The sequence below is a fragment of the Branchiostoma belcheri genome, unplaced genomic scaffold, assembly GCF_001625305.1.
Source record: "Branchiostoma belcheri isolate BF01 breed outbred unplaced genomic scaffold, Haploidv18h27 scaffold301, whole genome shotgun sequence".
NCBI lineage: Eukaryota > Metazoa > Chordata > Leptocardii > Amphioxiformes > Branchiostomatidae > Branchiostoma > Branchiostoma belcheri.
In genome coordinates, this window is record NW_017803912.1 from 140,054 (window position 1) to 156,653 (window position 16,600).

The 16,600-nt window shown below is 41.4% G+C and overlaps 1 protein-coding gene across 1 annotated transcript; it reads left to right on the forward strand.

Annotated features, from left to right (window-relative positions):
* The first annotated feature begins 439 nt into the window (after positions 1-439).
* Positions 440-13,198, forward strand: LOC109474333 (putative L-lysine 2,3-aminomutase aq_1632). Its single transcript, XM_019774621.1, has 8 exons — positions 440-610; positions 5,419-5,633; positions 10,292-10,534; positions 10,869-10,923; positions 11,206-11,415; positions 11,717-11,974; positions 12,540-12,707; positions 12,980-13,198. The coding sequence occupies exons 1-8, from the start codon at positions 440-442 to the stop codon at positions 13,196-13,198; spliced, it is 1,539 nt and encodes a 512-aa protein (XP_019630180.1).
* The last annotated feature ends 3,402 nt before the right edge of the window (positions 13,199-16,600 follow it).

The following is a 16,600-nucleotide window of genomic DNA, read 5'->3' on the forward strand; positions in this document are numbered from 1 at the left end:
ATAACGATAGTCAGGTCACCATACTTTCGTTGAGAGAGCTACGAAGCGTTGACGTTAACTCAAATGTGTCTTACCTGGGCAAACAATAGAAAATATCACAGTTAAAGTGGAGACATGCCCAGATTGTCCATTGTTATGTTAATTCGGGTGAAAGAGACAAGCCGACTTGCTTCAGGCACCATGGAGGTACAAAATTACAGAAAGGAAGTATGTTTTTGTATCCAATGCCAAATTCCACCACTTTCATGGGGAGCCACGCGCGAGGTCAAATAATCATCAACACGTATGTAACGTGTGTAGCCTACACAAGTTACCATGCCAAAGTTCTAGCAGGTGACACACTTGACATGTAAAACCCACTAACAGCTCTGCGGATCATACTACCCTTTGTTAGTCCTGGTGGGCGTCAAGATCTTTGTTGTGTTTGTACAGAAGAACGATGCTTCGATCGTCTCTGTCTGCCTATCTCTTGCGGATCCGTCCGCGGTCCGCCAGACGGTTGAAAAGCACGCTGACGTCCGTCTCCGAGAAGAAAGACGAGGACTTCGAGCCGACCGTCTACCCGACCATGCGGAATCACAACCGGCTCCGCCTCTACACACGGAGCTTGGTAGGTTAATATGTGTCTTTCTATGTAGTGTACATGTACTAAAATCTCAAGAAACTTTTAATATGTACGTATTTAATGTTTTATGATTTTATTGTGGTTTAAGCCGATCATGAAAAGAACAACAAGGGGTGTTTAACTTGGTACATGTACAACCAGTGTCATATTTTATGAAACAGTGACTTGTTGTTTCATCGAGATGCGATGGTCCAAAGTTCAGGTAATTTCTATTTGCTGGAATTCAGGGGTAGCTTGTCTGCTTTAAATATGAGTCATTCGTTCTAGTCTCGTCTATGCCGGGGTTTTTATTACCGGAACGCCATTGTTCGTCAGCTGGCCTGTGTGACGTAACCTAATTTTCCTAATTTGGTGCGTGGATTGATCCAGACACAGCACTTTAGAAAACCCTGTCCCTGCAAGGCTTTAGGCGTGTAATCAATGTAAAAAAATACTGTTTACGATTCGTGTGATGGTTGCAAGGAATCTGTGGTAAGTTACAACAAAAAGGTGTCCAAGAAATATGAAGAAAAAGGCAGAGCGATCCAAACTGTTAATCTCAAAGCAGATATTTGGGATCGGGAAGATAATTTCTTTACGTTTTCCTAACTACCCTTTTCTATGCCAAACTGCCTCCCACTGAAAGGGCACAAAAGATATTACGTCACAGAACGACTACAGTAAGTTTGGTAATCTCCAAACAGATGTTGGGAGGCTAAATCAGTATGTTTTCCTGTTTCCTGTTTCCTGTTTTCCTGCTCCTGTTTCTTTGCTAGCGTAGTACGTGCAGGTAAATTGGACCATCAATGGCCGGCCAACTCCCTGGCCAGTTATTTAGGCGGATTTCTACTATTTAATCTGGTTCAGCCTGCAAAGGAGTCTGGTGGTGACTATTTTTGCACTCACTCTTCGAGTGTCAGCACGGCACCAAAAAAAAAAAAAAAAAAAAAGATATCCCTCCCCTAAGGCCTTCAAGACCTGCTAGGAGATTACACAGTAGACTGATTGCAGTAAGTGCTGATGAATCAACAGCCCGTAGGCATTTAACTTATTCAGAACAAAAGCTGCATTTTGAGCTGTGGTTATGCTGACTTAAATCATGGCCGGCCCATTTCATGTTTCTGTGGAGCAACATAAAGTGGGTTTTGATCTTCGCCTTTGTGCCAGTTAGTTCTGTAACATTACGTTATCTGTTTACACAAGAACGGTTAGTTCTGCTCACTCAAAATGTTAGAATTTAAAAATTTCTGTCAGACATTTATGTGGTTCGGTGAGGCATGTCTAACACCTCCAGCCGTCTGCAAGGTTATCGCAAGTTACCTTGTGGGGTCGTGTAGCGTAGCGGCAGAGTACGCGACTCGGAACTTAGAGTCCCGAGTTCGAGTCCTGACATGCCACCGATCTTGTGCCCTTGGGAAAGGCACTTTACACGACTTTCCTCACTTCGCTCCGGTGAAAATGAGTATTGTCCTGTCATGTATTTGTCCCCTGTGTTGGTGGCGGCATTAATATATTAAGTTGAAAAACTTGAGTGTGCCGTCGCCACTCTCTTTCAGAAAAGCCATGCTAAGACTAATATTAAAAAATGGGGATGAAGAAGAACTAAGAAATTGGAGGCCCATAAGCTTATTAAATACTGACTATAAAATCTTAGCCTTTGTCTTAGCTAATAGGATTAAACCTCTTTTAAACCTAATTAATGAGGACCAGTGTGCATACATTAAAGGGCGTTTTATAGGACAAAATATCAGACTAATCCAGGATGTCATAGACTTCTGTGATACTGACAAAATGCAGGGAATGGTCTTATTTTTGGATTTTGAAAAGGCATTCGATTGGATAGAACACAATTTCATATTTAAAGTACTAGAAAAATTTAACTTTGGTCATAACTTCATAAAGTGGGTTGAAACCATATACACTGACTGCATAGCGTCAGTCATTAACAACGGCTGGAAGACAGCTAGCTTCCAAATCCAACGAGGAATAAGACAAGGTTGTCCATTAAGTGCCTTGCTCTTCTTGTTTGTAGCTGAAATGTTATTCCACAGCATACAAAGCAGTAAAAATATTAAAGGTATAAAGATTGATGAAGAAGAGATCAAACTCTGCCAAGTAGCAGATGACACTACATTATTCTTGTCAACAGAGGAATCATTATATGAAGCACTAAGGTGTATTAGATCTTTTTCATGTGTTGCTGGACCCAATTTAAATAATGCCAAGACAAAAGGGTTATGGATAGGTACATGGAAGACCAAAAAGAAAGAAATAGGGGGAATTACATGGCCTTCAATACCAATAAAAACTCTGGGAGTGTACTTTGGTCATTGTAGTAAAAGTCTAATGAAATTAAACTGGGAAGACAAAGTGAGACAGATAAAAACAATACTTAACACCTGGAGAGAAAGAAATCTTACTCTTTTTGGAAAAATCACTATTGTAAAATCCTTAGCAGCAGCTAAGGTAACATATATTATGAATGCTTTGCCAGCTCCCTTGTGTATATTGAAGGAGCTCAATACTGCCTTCTTTAATTTTGTATGGGGGGGGGGAGATAGAATAAAAAGAAAAACAAATAATTGGAAATTAACAACCAAGGTGGACTTAGAATGTTGGATATATACAGTGTTAAGGATGCCCTACTTGCCTCATGGGCCAAACGTTTAGGTAATGGTAGTGGCTCCTGGAGATGTATACCTTCTCACTACCTGTCAGCAGTGATGGGAAGTGTAAACCTAGCCTTTCAAATGAACTGGACTGAAGAAAAATATTTGGACAAGTTACCTACTTTTTTACAAACAGATTATTGCTGCTTGGCAAAAAGCAAATGTTGTTTGTTTAAAACCGCATACAGCACATGACATTCAAAACCAAGTTATCTGGGGGAACAGACATGTGATGTCAAAAAGTAAACCCCTGTTTTACTCCCACTGGATTAAGTCTGGTTTTATTTATATAAGGGACATATTGCATGATGGTAAACTTATATCAGATGAGACCTGTTTTCAGAAGTTGATAATGAAGAAAAACTGGGCTTGTGAGCTCCTGACTCTAAAACAAGCTATACCTAAACAGTGGAAATGTGAGAATTTTAATGTATTAAAGAAGAAAGTCGAAATATTGCCCACTTTGTATGTTGTTTCTGCAAAAAAGGTAAAAACTGTAGACACTATTAAAACCTCTGATTTGTATCAAAACTTTGTTCAACAAAAATTCGTGTCACCATACGTAGAAAAAATGGGAAAGATTTTTCGAGTGTGAATTGAGGTGGAGAGACGTGTGGCAGAACCAAAACAAACCCTGCATTGGGAGCACGTGTGTCACAAATTAATTAAAAAATATTGCATGAAATACTACCTTGTGGAAATTTTTTATATGTTTGGAAAAATATGTCGAGCACATGTAATGTATGTAATTGTGTAGAAGACTACGAGCATTCGTTTTTAAGGTGTAAAAGATTGACAAATTTCTGGGGAAACTTTTGTCAATTGATATTATGTGTTTTAATGTACTGTAATAGTAAATCTAAGAGAAATTGTACTGGGATACAAAACAAATTATTTGAACTCATCTGAAATATACGAAATAATCAACTTATTAATAAGTATTGCAAAGAATGTCATATTTAAGAACTGGTGTAATAACAGAAACAATGACAAATACACATCAATAGATCTATACTGTATATACAAACTAGTAAACAAGAGAATGTACAAACATGTTCTTTGTAACTTGTAAACTTTGTATTTATGTATACATGTATGTAATGTAATGTTTGTTGATGAAGGTTAGACATCCAGGTAATACGATACGCCAAAAAAACAGTTACTCAAACAACTGGATATGATTTTGACGTTTTCAAAACCATATCCAGTTGTTTGAGTAACTGTTTTTTTTGGCGTAATGTAATGTTTGCTTTTGATGAATAAAATTTTGAAAAAAAAATTAATATAAGTTGAAAAACTTGAGTGTGCCGTCACCACGTCTGGTGATTACATGTTGGAATTAAAAAAAAAGTCACCTCTCGAGATCCACAACAAAGTCGTAGTCCACGAAGGGATAGCCAAATTGACCTAAAAAAGGCACAGTATTTAGATTAAGACGAACTGTTACACAGTGTAGTTCATTATTGCCCGCAGAATACGAAGCAAAAACGACTAAAGTGTAACGTGGTCAAGGAAGGGGACACATTTTATGTAACATTATTCGTCATCAAAAAAGCTGCACAATACGACCTTTAAGTCGACCTTGACTTTATAAGTGCAGCCTTATTAGTCTCGCATAGGTGCTATTCTACCTGAAAACAAGCGCACTGTGGAAGTTCTACCTGGGTTTGCAAAAACGTATTCAGTCGACCCTAGAGGAAACAATTTTAGATGGTCGATGAAAACCACCAAAAGGATAGCAATCTTTCACGCTCTCAAAAACAACTTCCCGCTTCTATGACACTTAATATTTACCATCAAAGAACCGATTATTTCTCTAGCCTCCGTAGCAGGCTCATAGAACAGGGGGGTTGGTGGTCTTCGGTTGTTTTCTGATTAGCCCAGTTCTAAAATGGGGGTACTAGTAATTCAACCAGGCCGGCTATGTTGTCTATATGCAATCAGAAAATAGCACATAAAAGCTACCAAAGACCCTGAAGACCCCCCAAACCCCCAGTTTTCTTTACAAAAAAACGGGGGTAATTCAACCAGACCGGCTATGTTGTCTATATACAATCAGAAAATAGCACATAAGAGCTCCTGAAGACCCCCCCAACCCCCCAGTTTTTGGCATGCTATGGAGGCTATTATTTCTCCGCCGTGTAGATCCCGTCAGTGCTGAGCACGTACCTGCCCGAGGCGGCCAAACACCTGGACCCGACCCCGTACGTCGCCGCCGCCACGGTCCTGCCCATGCGCACCAACAACTACGTGGTGCAGGAGCTGATCGACTGGTCCAACGTGCCCAAGGACCCCATCTTCCAACTGACCTTCCCGCAGCCCGACATGCTCAAGCCTGAGGCACTGGAGCGAATCAGCAAGTGAGTAAAAATTCTGTGTCATGTTAGTTTACTCTGCGTGTAGTACATGTTGTTTCTAACTAATGCTTACTGTCACATTTCCAAACCGGGGCCCGGCGTGGCAGTCTTTTGGGACGAAAAATATAAGACAACAACGCACAAAACACTTGAAAAATATCATCAATGGAACTATTTGTGTATATTCTTGATCAAAATTGTTGATTTTTCGTTAATCGAAACAGCCCGGCCAGGCTCCGGCTTGGAAATGTGACCTCAGCATTAGGGTTGTGTCAAGAGGCCTTGGTGGTTACATATTTTCTTAGATAAATACTAGTACATGATGAGTTTTTGGAGGGATGGGTACCATGCTGAAGAACTATATACTAGTATACGTCTGTAAACTAAGACACTTTTGCGATTAAATATTTCTATTGTTCTTTGCGGACAAAACTCTTTTGTTTTATTTTTTATTTCTATGACGGCGTTTGTTGACATAGATACCGTGTAAAGTACCTAACCTACAGAAATATTATTTAATAACCGTTTTATTTAATTCTAACTGGACAGATCAAATTATCGGAAGGAAAATGATTTTTTTTTCAAATCCGTCATTGATATACTAGATTTTTCAGTCATGAAGACATCTTCAACGAGGCCTAACGAATTACACAAGTAAAATCAGATACAAGTTCAATGTAACTTTTGTTCCGAGTCACTGGAGATAGTATGTCTAAAACTTCCTTTTGTGGATGTATGTAGCATGAGCTTAGCCTCAGAGGGGTTGAATATCACCCACCTGTTTGCATCCTGTAAAAATGAAGTAATGACATGTAAAGTTTGGCTGTACTTGTGTCAAAAACGTTGGACATTATGCACCAACGCTGCCAAGATTACAATGCTTAGAAAGCTCAGGCCGTAACAAACGACGATTGTACATTATGTATAATGATTCGCAATGGGTTGAATACTCTATGGGATGTGTGTGCAATCACACGTGGGTGTGGCTTAAAGGAGCGTGCGCCATATTGGTGGGTTTAAAGGGTACAACAAACTCGTAGTCCACGAAGGGATAGCCAACTTGACCTAAAGCTATGACATTTGCTGAGTCATTAATATGAGAAATGTGGCGTGTACCTAAACATGTCCGCTTGTTGTCTTGCACATGTTTAGGAAGTATCAGACCTTTATAGTAGTACGACAAACTCCACTACCTGAGTCGCCATCTTGGTTCTACACACCCACCAAAATGGCGACGGTGGTTATCTATATTCATAGGATATTACCTACTAGTATGCAAACACCCTATTCGGTTGTCAACATTGAGGGTGGAAATTGGTAGAATATCCTTCACCAGGCCTTCCTACGAAGGTTTAATATAATGATCATAGAATTCGTCAAAAAGGGGTAATAATTTGCCAAGAGAGTCTTTGGTGGCTAAACTCCCCATGCAGGCAAATTATTCTCTCTATTGGGCTAAATTTTACTGATTTCTAAACCCACGTTGTTAGTCTGGTAGAGACTAGGAAATTTGTCCGCAATGGAAACGTGCTGTCAATCAGCCCCTCTAGGCGTCAGAACTAGCTTTTAGGGCATGTAAGGTTTTGTTCTGTGTCTTCTTGCTCTTGCCTTGTGCAGCGCGAAGTGTGTGATGTTACGGTGTGGGTTACCTCCTGGTATGTTTGCAGTATTGGGAGCCGACACCTTACAGCCGGGGAACGCTGTTCGGTGGATCCCTGATGCCAGCTGAAAGCTGTCTTCAAGCAGTAAGATGTTTCTACCGTGGCCGACAAGGACACACCTGCGTCGTCTGCGCGCACACCTGCGTCGCCTGCGCGTATACCTGCGTCATCTCTGCAAAGAGCTTCCCCGTCTGCGCACGAATACCTGCGTCGTGTCTGCCAAGAGCTTCCTCACGCCTGCACAGAAAGAGCTTCCTCGTCTGCGCACGAATACCTGCGTCGTGCCTGCCAAGAGCTTCCTCACGCCTGCACAGAAAGAGATTCCTCGGCGACCTCGCTGCGCGCAACGAAAGCTCGCTGCACGGAAGAATACGTGTCACCCCTGCCTTGTTGAAGAATGGACGGTCCCCTATTATAGGTCAAGGGTCACACCACCTAAAACAATTTGATTCCCGTCTTTTTCTGGGGTTTTGTTGTGTCTGTCCCGTACGTAATAAAATCACTTTTATTTTTATTCATTCATAAAAAATACCCTATCAACGTGTTTAAAATCATGAGGGAGCAGAATCAGTTTAATGGCGAGGGAGCGGAGTGACCAACGCAAAGCCTTTGAGAATTTGACTCGGGTTGAAATGGGACATTCTGAGGCTACTTGAGGGGGGAAATGTGTTAGCAGGCACGATTCCCCAGTGCATGTTGGATTGTTGGGGTGGCAATAGGTTGATAGGGAACACTATATTGGGTGTACCATTCCTATAGAGGTACCGGTCTTTGCCCTTGCATCTTTACTCCCTTGCACTATTTATCAATTGCAGTATAATAGAATTGTTCATGATTACTTTAGTTTAGTAAACACGTCACTATTGCAATAAATGATTTTAAACACGTTGAATAAAAATAAAAGTGATTTTATTACGGGACAGACACAACAAAATCCCAGAAAAAGACGGGAATAAAATTGTTTTAGGTGGTGTGACCCTTGACCTGTAATAGGGGACCGTCCATTCTTCAACAAGGCAGGGGTGACACGTATTCTTCCGTGCAGCGAGCTTTCGTTGCGCGCAGCGAGGTCGCCGAGGAATCTCTTTCTGTGCAGGCGTGAGGAAGCTCTTGGCAGGCACGACGCAGGTATTCGTGCGCAGACGAGGAAGCTCTTTCTGTGCAGGCGTGAGGAAGCTCTTGGCAGACACGACGCAGGTATTCGTGCGCAGACGAGGAAGCTCTTTGCAGAGATGACGCAGGTATACGCGCAGTCGACGCAGGTGTGCGCGAAGGCGACGCAGGTGTGCGCGCAGACGACGCAGGTGTGTCCTTGTCGGCCACGGTATGTTTCCATTCTGTCGATACATCTTTACAATCGGCTATTCCGAGATCAGGGTGCGCCAAAGGGTTGCACTTGGGCCAATTTTTCAAGTTTTATATTTTTCTACTTTCAGTGCAGAAAATCACACTAGTTAGTGTTGCCATACATTGCACTTTTTAAATTTTTGGATAGAGACGTTTGGTTCAAAAGTTGTGCTCTTTGAAACTTGGCATGCTCATTTCAGATGTAGCCGGCAACGGACACTACATCTCGAGTACATGGCAAGAACACCAAATCTCACGAGAACTGTCATTTAGGGGTTGACAAAATGCTACAGAAATAACATAAATGACAAAATTACTTCAAAATTGCAACAAAATCTCATTAATGTACCTATATAGTATACTTGGCAACGAACACTATATGTATACATGGCAACGGACACTACACCCTTGAGGTTTTTTGACATTATTTCATAAAATTACAGCAATAGACTGAAATGGCTACTGTGTTTTCAGCATCTTCAGCTGTTTCAAAAATCATATGCACCCACTGCTTTTCTATTTTAAGTTATTACCGAGCAAGGGACCCTACACATTTTCTCGGACAAAACAGACAGGTAACTGTAAGCCATCAGCCATATTAACCCAAACGACAAGCAACATAAAAACACATATTTTGTGTCATACATGGATGTACCTTGCATAACATGCAAAATGGCCAGTTCTATAACCATCCTTTTTAGTACAGGGAGATAAGTTAATTGCAATGTGTTAATTATGAATTTTACATAACGTGTACGGCATATTGATAAATGCGCTCTAGAAAAGAGAAATGTTTAATAATCATCAGGTTTTTTGCAAAACATATCAGACTGAGCATGTCTGAACATATTGCAAATCTTTTTATTCCATTTTGTTGGTCCTAATTGATTCAAAAACTTATTTAAAAAACTGGCATTTTTCAAGTGCAACAGCATAACGTAGATTTTATGCCAATTTCTAGTCTTAAATTCTATTCTGAGAACTATTCTGTACGGGATAAAGAATACACCTGTCTCTTTATTATAAATGTACTGTGCATGTATCATATACAACTTACAAGCCTTACAAAATTCAAGAGAAGTATCCTCAGGCAATGAACCTGGGTTATAGTGGATCTGTCCTATGAAGAAGATGAAATACTTCCGATGTAAGTGTAGATGTAAATCAACGCAGTTCACCAACCAAGTACAACATCACAAGAACCAGCATACGAACGCCCAAGTCGGCAATAGAGAACTTATCATGATACTGTACTGCTAATGAATTGTACAGTTCAGTGTATTTTAGCCTGGGAAATCAGTATAGTTGTTGCCGATAGTCGTAGTTACTGACTTACATGTAAAGAGAAATGTAGAATGAAGCAAAGAGAAATAGTCTAAACCTTTTCTCTGCTCGAGCTCGTGAAACTCTGTTAATACTACATAGAAAAAGGAATGGGATGGTGAAAGTCGCTTGTCTTCAACATCTTCTTGCACACGTTATGGTGAGTTGTTAAAAGTTGAACTAGTCTAGAACTTAGCTCAATCAGGGAAAACCAGGAAAAATGAAGATGACTGTTAACACCAAATCAGTCTGTTCCGCTAGAATTTAGTACTAGAAACGTTGAGAGAAGACCTCTGCTCAACAAGGCTTGTTGGGTTGTTCCTGTTCTAGGTTGCTGCAGAACAAAGCTCCACGCACGGTACTGCAGCGGGAAGCCGAGCGGATCCGGAAAGAGATGAACCCGCACCCCGCCCAGCAGAAGACGCTGAACGTTCCCCGGGTGGACGGGCTCCCTCTCCCGGGCCTGCAGCACAAGTACCGGGAAACCGTCCTGTTCTTCCCGGCGGAGGGGCAGTTCTGTCACGCCTACTGCACGTACTGCTTCCGATGGGCACAGTTCACGTCTGTCGGCAGGTAAGTAAAGATCAGGAGAACCTCCAAAACGGCAACTTGTTCGGTTTCAATCAGAGCAGCAAGATAGAAAGTTACCGTCTTCCGTCTCTATATATATTGCGGCATAAGGTTGAGACTATACTACGGACAACACAGAGCAACATACATGTACCAAACTGACCAACGTTAAACAGGCCACGACTCTTCATTTCTTATATACAATGTAGATACTAGTATTTGTGTTCGTGTGTGGTTTAAATCGTTAAAAATTTTGTCCAATTGTTTAGTGGAAAATAACAACTACACATTGTTGATGTAAGTGGTTGCAAATAGTTATGTTTTTGTACATTTCTAGTCCCCAACAGTTCCAGTCTGATGACTCTAAACGGCTGCAAATCTACTTGCGGCGGGTAAGACATTTTATCATCAATATTACGATATAAATCAATATTATTTACATTTATGTCATTTACAAATTTAGACGATGGTATTGGATCCAGGGCTAAAAAATAGATGGCAATAGATTGTTGTATTTACGGTCTGAATGTCTGAAGTTTGTGATATATCTGACAGCAAGCTTTATATGCACATTCTAAGACACATTCTAAGTTATAGCAGTCGTATTGCTGATATTGCGTTAATCGTTTTATACTGTGTTTAAATGTGCGCTATTTATTACATATAAACCTCAGAACCGGCATGTGAGTGACCTCCTGCTGACGGGAGGGGACCCGATGGTGATGTCTGCCGCGCGGCTGGGCGGGTACATCCTGCCCCTGCTGAAGGACCCGTGTCTGGACCACCTCTCCACCGTCCGCATCGGCACCAAGTCCCTGGCCTACTGGCCCTACCGCTACGTCACCGACACAGACTCGGACGATCTGCTGCGCATATTTGAAGAGGTGAGGCAAAAGACCAATTTTCGTAAAAAAAGACACTAGTGCGAAAAAGACAGCCCGGTAAAAAGCTTCAAAACACGACAAAAACCCAAACTTCTGTTTGGAGAGTATTACCAGCCCGATATATAACATATACTCTAAATACACTAACAAAGTGCCAAGAACTATGAAGTATTCTACGTAGAAATGTTCTGTAAAAAGTCTCAAACAAGTGCAGGGCCAGGAATTATAATATATTCCGTAGAAAAAAAGGGGCCTTCATCAGGAGCAAATGACCCATCACTTCTGAACCGGTATTTCCCAGGTGGTGAAGTCAGGTCGACAGTTAGCCATCATGGCCCACTTCACCCACCCACGGGAGCTGTCCACGCCGACCGTGCAGGAGGCCATCCGGCGGCTGCGAATGACGGGCGCCGTGATCCGGGCCCAGGCGCCGCTCGTCAACCACGTCAACGCCGACCCCGCCACCTGGGCCCGCCTGGTCCGCACCGAGACCCGGCTGGGCGTCATCCCGTACTACATGTTCGTGGAGAGAGACACGGGCGCTAGGCACTACTTCGAGGTAGCGATACTATTTCATTTACCCCAGCACAGTTTACTTTCCTAAAAGGTGTTTTTGTGTACTCTGACCCATCCCAAAGAAAGATTCCAGCAAGGACATTATTGATTACAGTGCAAAAAAGAAACCCCGATAAAAAAGCTTAAGCTGGGATATCCTCAATATAGTCGACCCAGTATGGAATGCCTTAAATGGATGACCTAGCTTCGTTATCTAATCTTGACACCTGTTACTATCTTAGATTAGTCTCCACCAGACTAACACGGATTTAAAACAGTAAAATTGAGCCTTAATCCTTGAAATAGGAAAACTAGTAGGCCAGGGGAGTTTGGCCACCGTAGAGTTCACTTGCCTGCGCGCGAGGGGCAAATGAAACCCTAATAGTGAACCAACTCCCCTGGCTTGTCAGTCCCTGTCTTTGGATGATTCCTGGAGAATTCTACTATGATCCCAACCCCCTTAGGCCTGGAGAAGGCTTAGCTCATAGACACAGAAGGAACCTCATTATGCCACAGCCAATCAATATGTATGATAAAGCTTAGTGTGTCCCGATGTGTTCTATGACCAGGTCCCCCTGGCGAGAGCAGTGGAGATATACAACCAGGCATTCTCGTCGGTATCGGGACTGGGCCGTACCCTGCGCGGGCCGTCCATGTCAGCCACACCGGGGAAAGTTCACGTACTCGGCGTGTCCGAAATCGCCGGCGAGAAGGTCTTCGTGCTGAAGATGTTACAAGTAGGTTTATAACTATATAAGCTTGTGGGTAAAATCTCAATGTGGGCTATTTCATTATCACTCCAAAACATCGACCCGGAAAAGACGAAAACATATCTCGAGTGACCAAAAATAACAAATACAGCCTCAACAGTATTTTTGAGACGAGTGTTTCTAATAGATTGTAACTTTGATTTGTACACGTCATTTCACACATTTGGCACATTGATATCTAGTGGAATACAAACCGTCCATTGTCATACATAATGACATTCCTGTGTTCCGTTTTTCAGGCCAGAAACCCAGAGTGGACGCACCAGATCTTCCACGCTCAGTACGACGAGAAGGCGACCTGGTTAGACCAGCTCAAACCGGCCTTCGGCCAGGACAAGTTCTTCTTCGAGGAAGAGTTGAAAAACCTCGAGAGAGAGGAAAACTCCTCGGGAAACCTGTACCCTTACTCTCCTGAGATGGAGTACAGATGCGAGGAGATATTCCCTCCAAAATACTAATTCAGTGAACGACAACGCAATGTTACCAACTCAGGCATCTTTGTACCAAAATTCCAAGTGCAATTCATTATGGTGCAACCCAGACTGTTTTTACCACTGGTGGTTGTGTCGGCATCAGTCTTCCAACCTGAATGCTTCGGTTGTGACGTAGCAAGCGTAAGTGTTGTAACCGTGACATTTACTGTTCATTCCTGTAACAGCATTGTACTGTTCTAATTTGGTGAAGTATGTTACTATCAGAAATGTTTAGGGAAAACTTCAATGTACCAAAGGGCATATTCCATGTCACTTCAGTGTCTTAAAAAAAGACAAGACACATGACAGGAAAAGGGCACAGACGCTAAGCTAGAAAAAATGGTGGCTTATCCAATCATAAGGCATCTGCCCTTTGCAGATGTGTACAAAATGTATATGTGAATATTTTGTGTGCCAGAAGTGTTATCATCTATACTTTATCAGTACTTAGTATATTGTTTGTTATAACGTTACCTTGTTGCTCTACATTCTTTGTTATAACGTTAACTTGTTACTCTACCTTCTTTGTTATAACGTTACCTTGTTACTCTACCTTCTTTTTTATAACGTTAACTTGTTACTCTACCTTCTTTGTTATAACGTTACCTTGTTGCTCTACATTCTTTGTTATAACGTTAACTTGTTACTCTACCTTCTTTGTTATAACGTTACCTTGTTACTCTACCTTCTTTGTTATAACGTTACCTTGTTACTCTACCTTCTTTGTTATAACGTTGCCTTGTTAATCTACCTTCTTTGTTATAACGTTACCTTGTTATAATTACTCTACCTTCTTTATTATAACGTTACCTTGTTACTCTACCTTCTTTGTTATAACGTTAACTTGTTACTCTTTTGAGTATCTTAGACGGGACCGGAAAGGAGATTATATTACTCAGCTCATTAAAGAAAGGTGCATAACTATACTTAAGCTTTGATATGCAATTTTAGTAGCAATTAAAAAAAATGTTGAAATATCTACATGTCTGGTATGTAATCGTGATGATGTTAAACATGTTATGTTAAATAATTCACGAAAGAGACCAGGTAATCTAGACTAAGAAGGCTATATGCTTTTGGTGAAGAAGTTGTCTACATACATTTGACCGGGTGTTAATATTTTTATGTTTGTAAAGCCATGCATGCTTTTGCAGAAAATCTGGTGGCGGGAGAAAAATTAACAAAATCACTTTCGTCATAAACGTCCAAGTGTAGGAAAGGTATTTAGATGTTGCATTAGGTAAGCCGTTCGGACGTTCGAACGGCGACGTTAAGATCGTACGTATACGTTACGTTCGATGACGTTCGTAGAATAAACAAGAGGTTTTTGAGTTGAAGTCTTTGGTACGGACGTCTTTTTTTGTGCTCTGTGTCCGTTTCTTTTCTTGTCTCGCTCTTACTCTGCTCGGAGGTGGAAATCCCACGACGATCAACAACGAACCCCTTACACAAGCAGCTTCCTCAGAATGTCCAATTCCCCAATTTTACAGCAAACACTTGTTTCCACTCATAAAGTACCTGAGCGTTTAAACACCAACAAAACTTTCAGGAAAGTAGAACAATATTTCTCCAAGATGTTTCACGCGCAATATTGAACATGAAAATGTCTTGATGAGAAACATTGTGATATGTATACTTCTACTACTCAAAGATGACCCAACATCTACAACAGGAACATTTTAAGATCTATTTATGACAGCCAAACTTTCTACGTGAAATATACAGTGTGAATGGACATCTTTGAGTGTACAGACTGAGTTATCATTGGTATGCAGTTACTAAGAATTTATGCATAATTATTCGTCAGATTCACTATGGGGGACAGAGCTTAACAAGAAAAAGTCACAGATATTTGCTTGACTGTTGTTCTCTCCTACCAATTTATGAGGGAGCCCTGGAACAGTTGGATGATGTAAGCATTCCATGTGTACAGCAGTTGGATGACATAAGCATTCCATGTGTAAAGCAACTGAGCGTCATAAGCATTCCTGTCCTTGGTGCTGATCGCGTCACCCAAACAGAGAACAGGGTGCACTTTTGAAATCGGTCAGTAGAGGATGCTGCTGCACAGTGCTGCTCATGGCATGGCATGGAGGAAAACTTAATTAGATTTGCTACAGTTCTTCTGGAAGGAGCGTAATGTCCTTGGTTTTGTAATTCGTTTGGACGTTCTAATCAGAATTCCAAAATATTTCTACATATTTGTAACAATACCATTGTTTTTAACCGGTCATTGGGCTAGAAAGAAAGAAATTCACACACCCCTTACAAAAATACAGGGTTCTGTATTCCAGGCATCATGAATAGCCTTTTAATTGGATCACGCAGACCTTAGCAAGGCACCGAGGTTCAAGTTACATGATTTAATTCCTCACAAATCATTAACATATTCCGCCTACACATATGAATGGAAATTGTTTCATTGGACTTCAATGTGCTCCTTCATGCGTCCTTTAAATTGACGGCTACCTGAATGTTCATATCGTAAACTGCTTATCGTTTCAGTGTTGTACCAATTTCAAGTTGCGTTTTTATATTATATCGTGGCAAATTTGTCTGAGAAAAGTAACGATCATTTGATGAAATGATGAAATATTGACAATAAGGAAGTGTGTGGAATGTCATTCATTATCCACCTACACATAAACCGAAAATTGTTATATTTGGTTTCTTCTTACGTCGTCTTAGAAAATCCTCGTTTTTGAAATTTGAAAGAAAGTTGCTAACGATCATTTATAATGAGAAAAATTGACGCGAAAGTTATTTTCAGCAACCACGTGCACTTATTGGATTTTTATGTAAATACCTATGGGGTCATGAATTGATGCTGCGCAACAGTGATGAACAAGTGGGCTTCTATCACGTGGTGAGCACGGGCGGGGCACGACCTGTCTTAGCCAATCACAGTGTAAATTAGATCCGCGATAACCAATCGCAGTGCAGATCTAGACATGCTCCTAACTTGCCGCGTCTTTCAGAATTTCTCGGCCCACTCGAACGGACCACGGTAGTGGCCGGTCAGAAAAAAATCCGTGCAGCGGTTCTGGTTTTGAGCTTCCTTTCGTGGCTTATGCAGCCTTTTCTTCGTGACTCGTGCAGCGGTTTTGGGCTTCCCTTTGCGGAGAGGCGGCCGTCATTTGTTCTTTGTGACTTGTGCAGCGTTTTGGGCTTATTTTGCGGTGAGTTTTCGAACCTTTTTTTTTATAGTCATGGCGGAAGCCCCCCTAACAGCGATGTGGCATCTGTGCTCACGATATGGCGAAGATTCCATTTTTGGAGCCACCAGCGCATTATTGACCGATTCCTGCCTTCCTTGTTTCAGCAGGATGGCTTCCATTTCTCTGACTACGGGAATTTCTTGTATGTCAAAAACATCCGGGGGCCATC

Bases quoted from the DNA above. Each gene is read 5' to 3' on its own strand.
- LOC109474333 (XM_019774621.1), top strand. From the start codon at position 440: ATGCTTCGATCGTCTCTGTCTGCCTATCTCTTGCGGATCCGTCCGCGG. The intron at 10,924-11,205 runs GTAAGACATTTT...TATAAACCTCAG, and splicing joins TGCAAATCTACTTGCGGCGG to AACCGGCATGTGAGTGACCT. The intron at 11,416-11,716 runs GTGAGGCAAAAG...GGTATTTCCCAG, and splicing joins TGCTGCGCATATTTGAAGAG to GTGGTGAAGTCAGGTCGACA.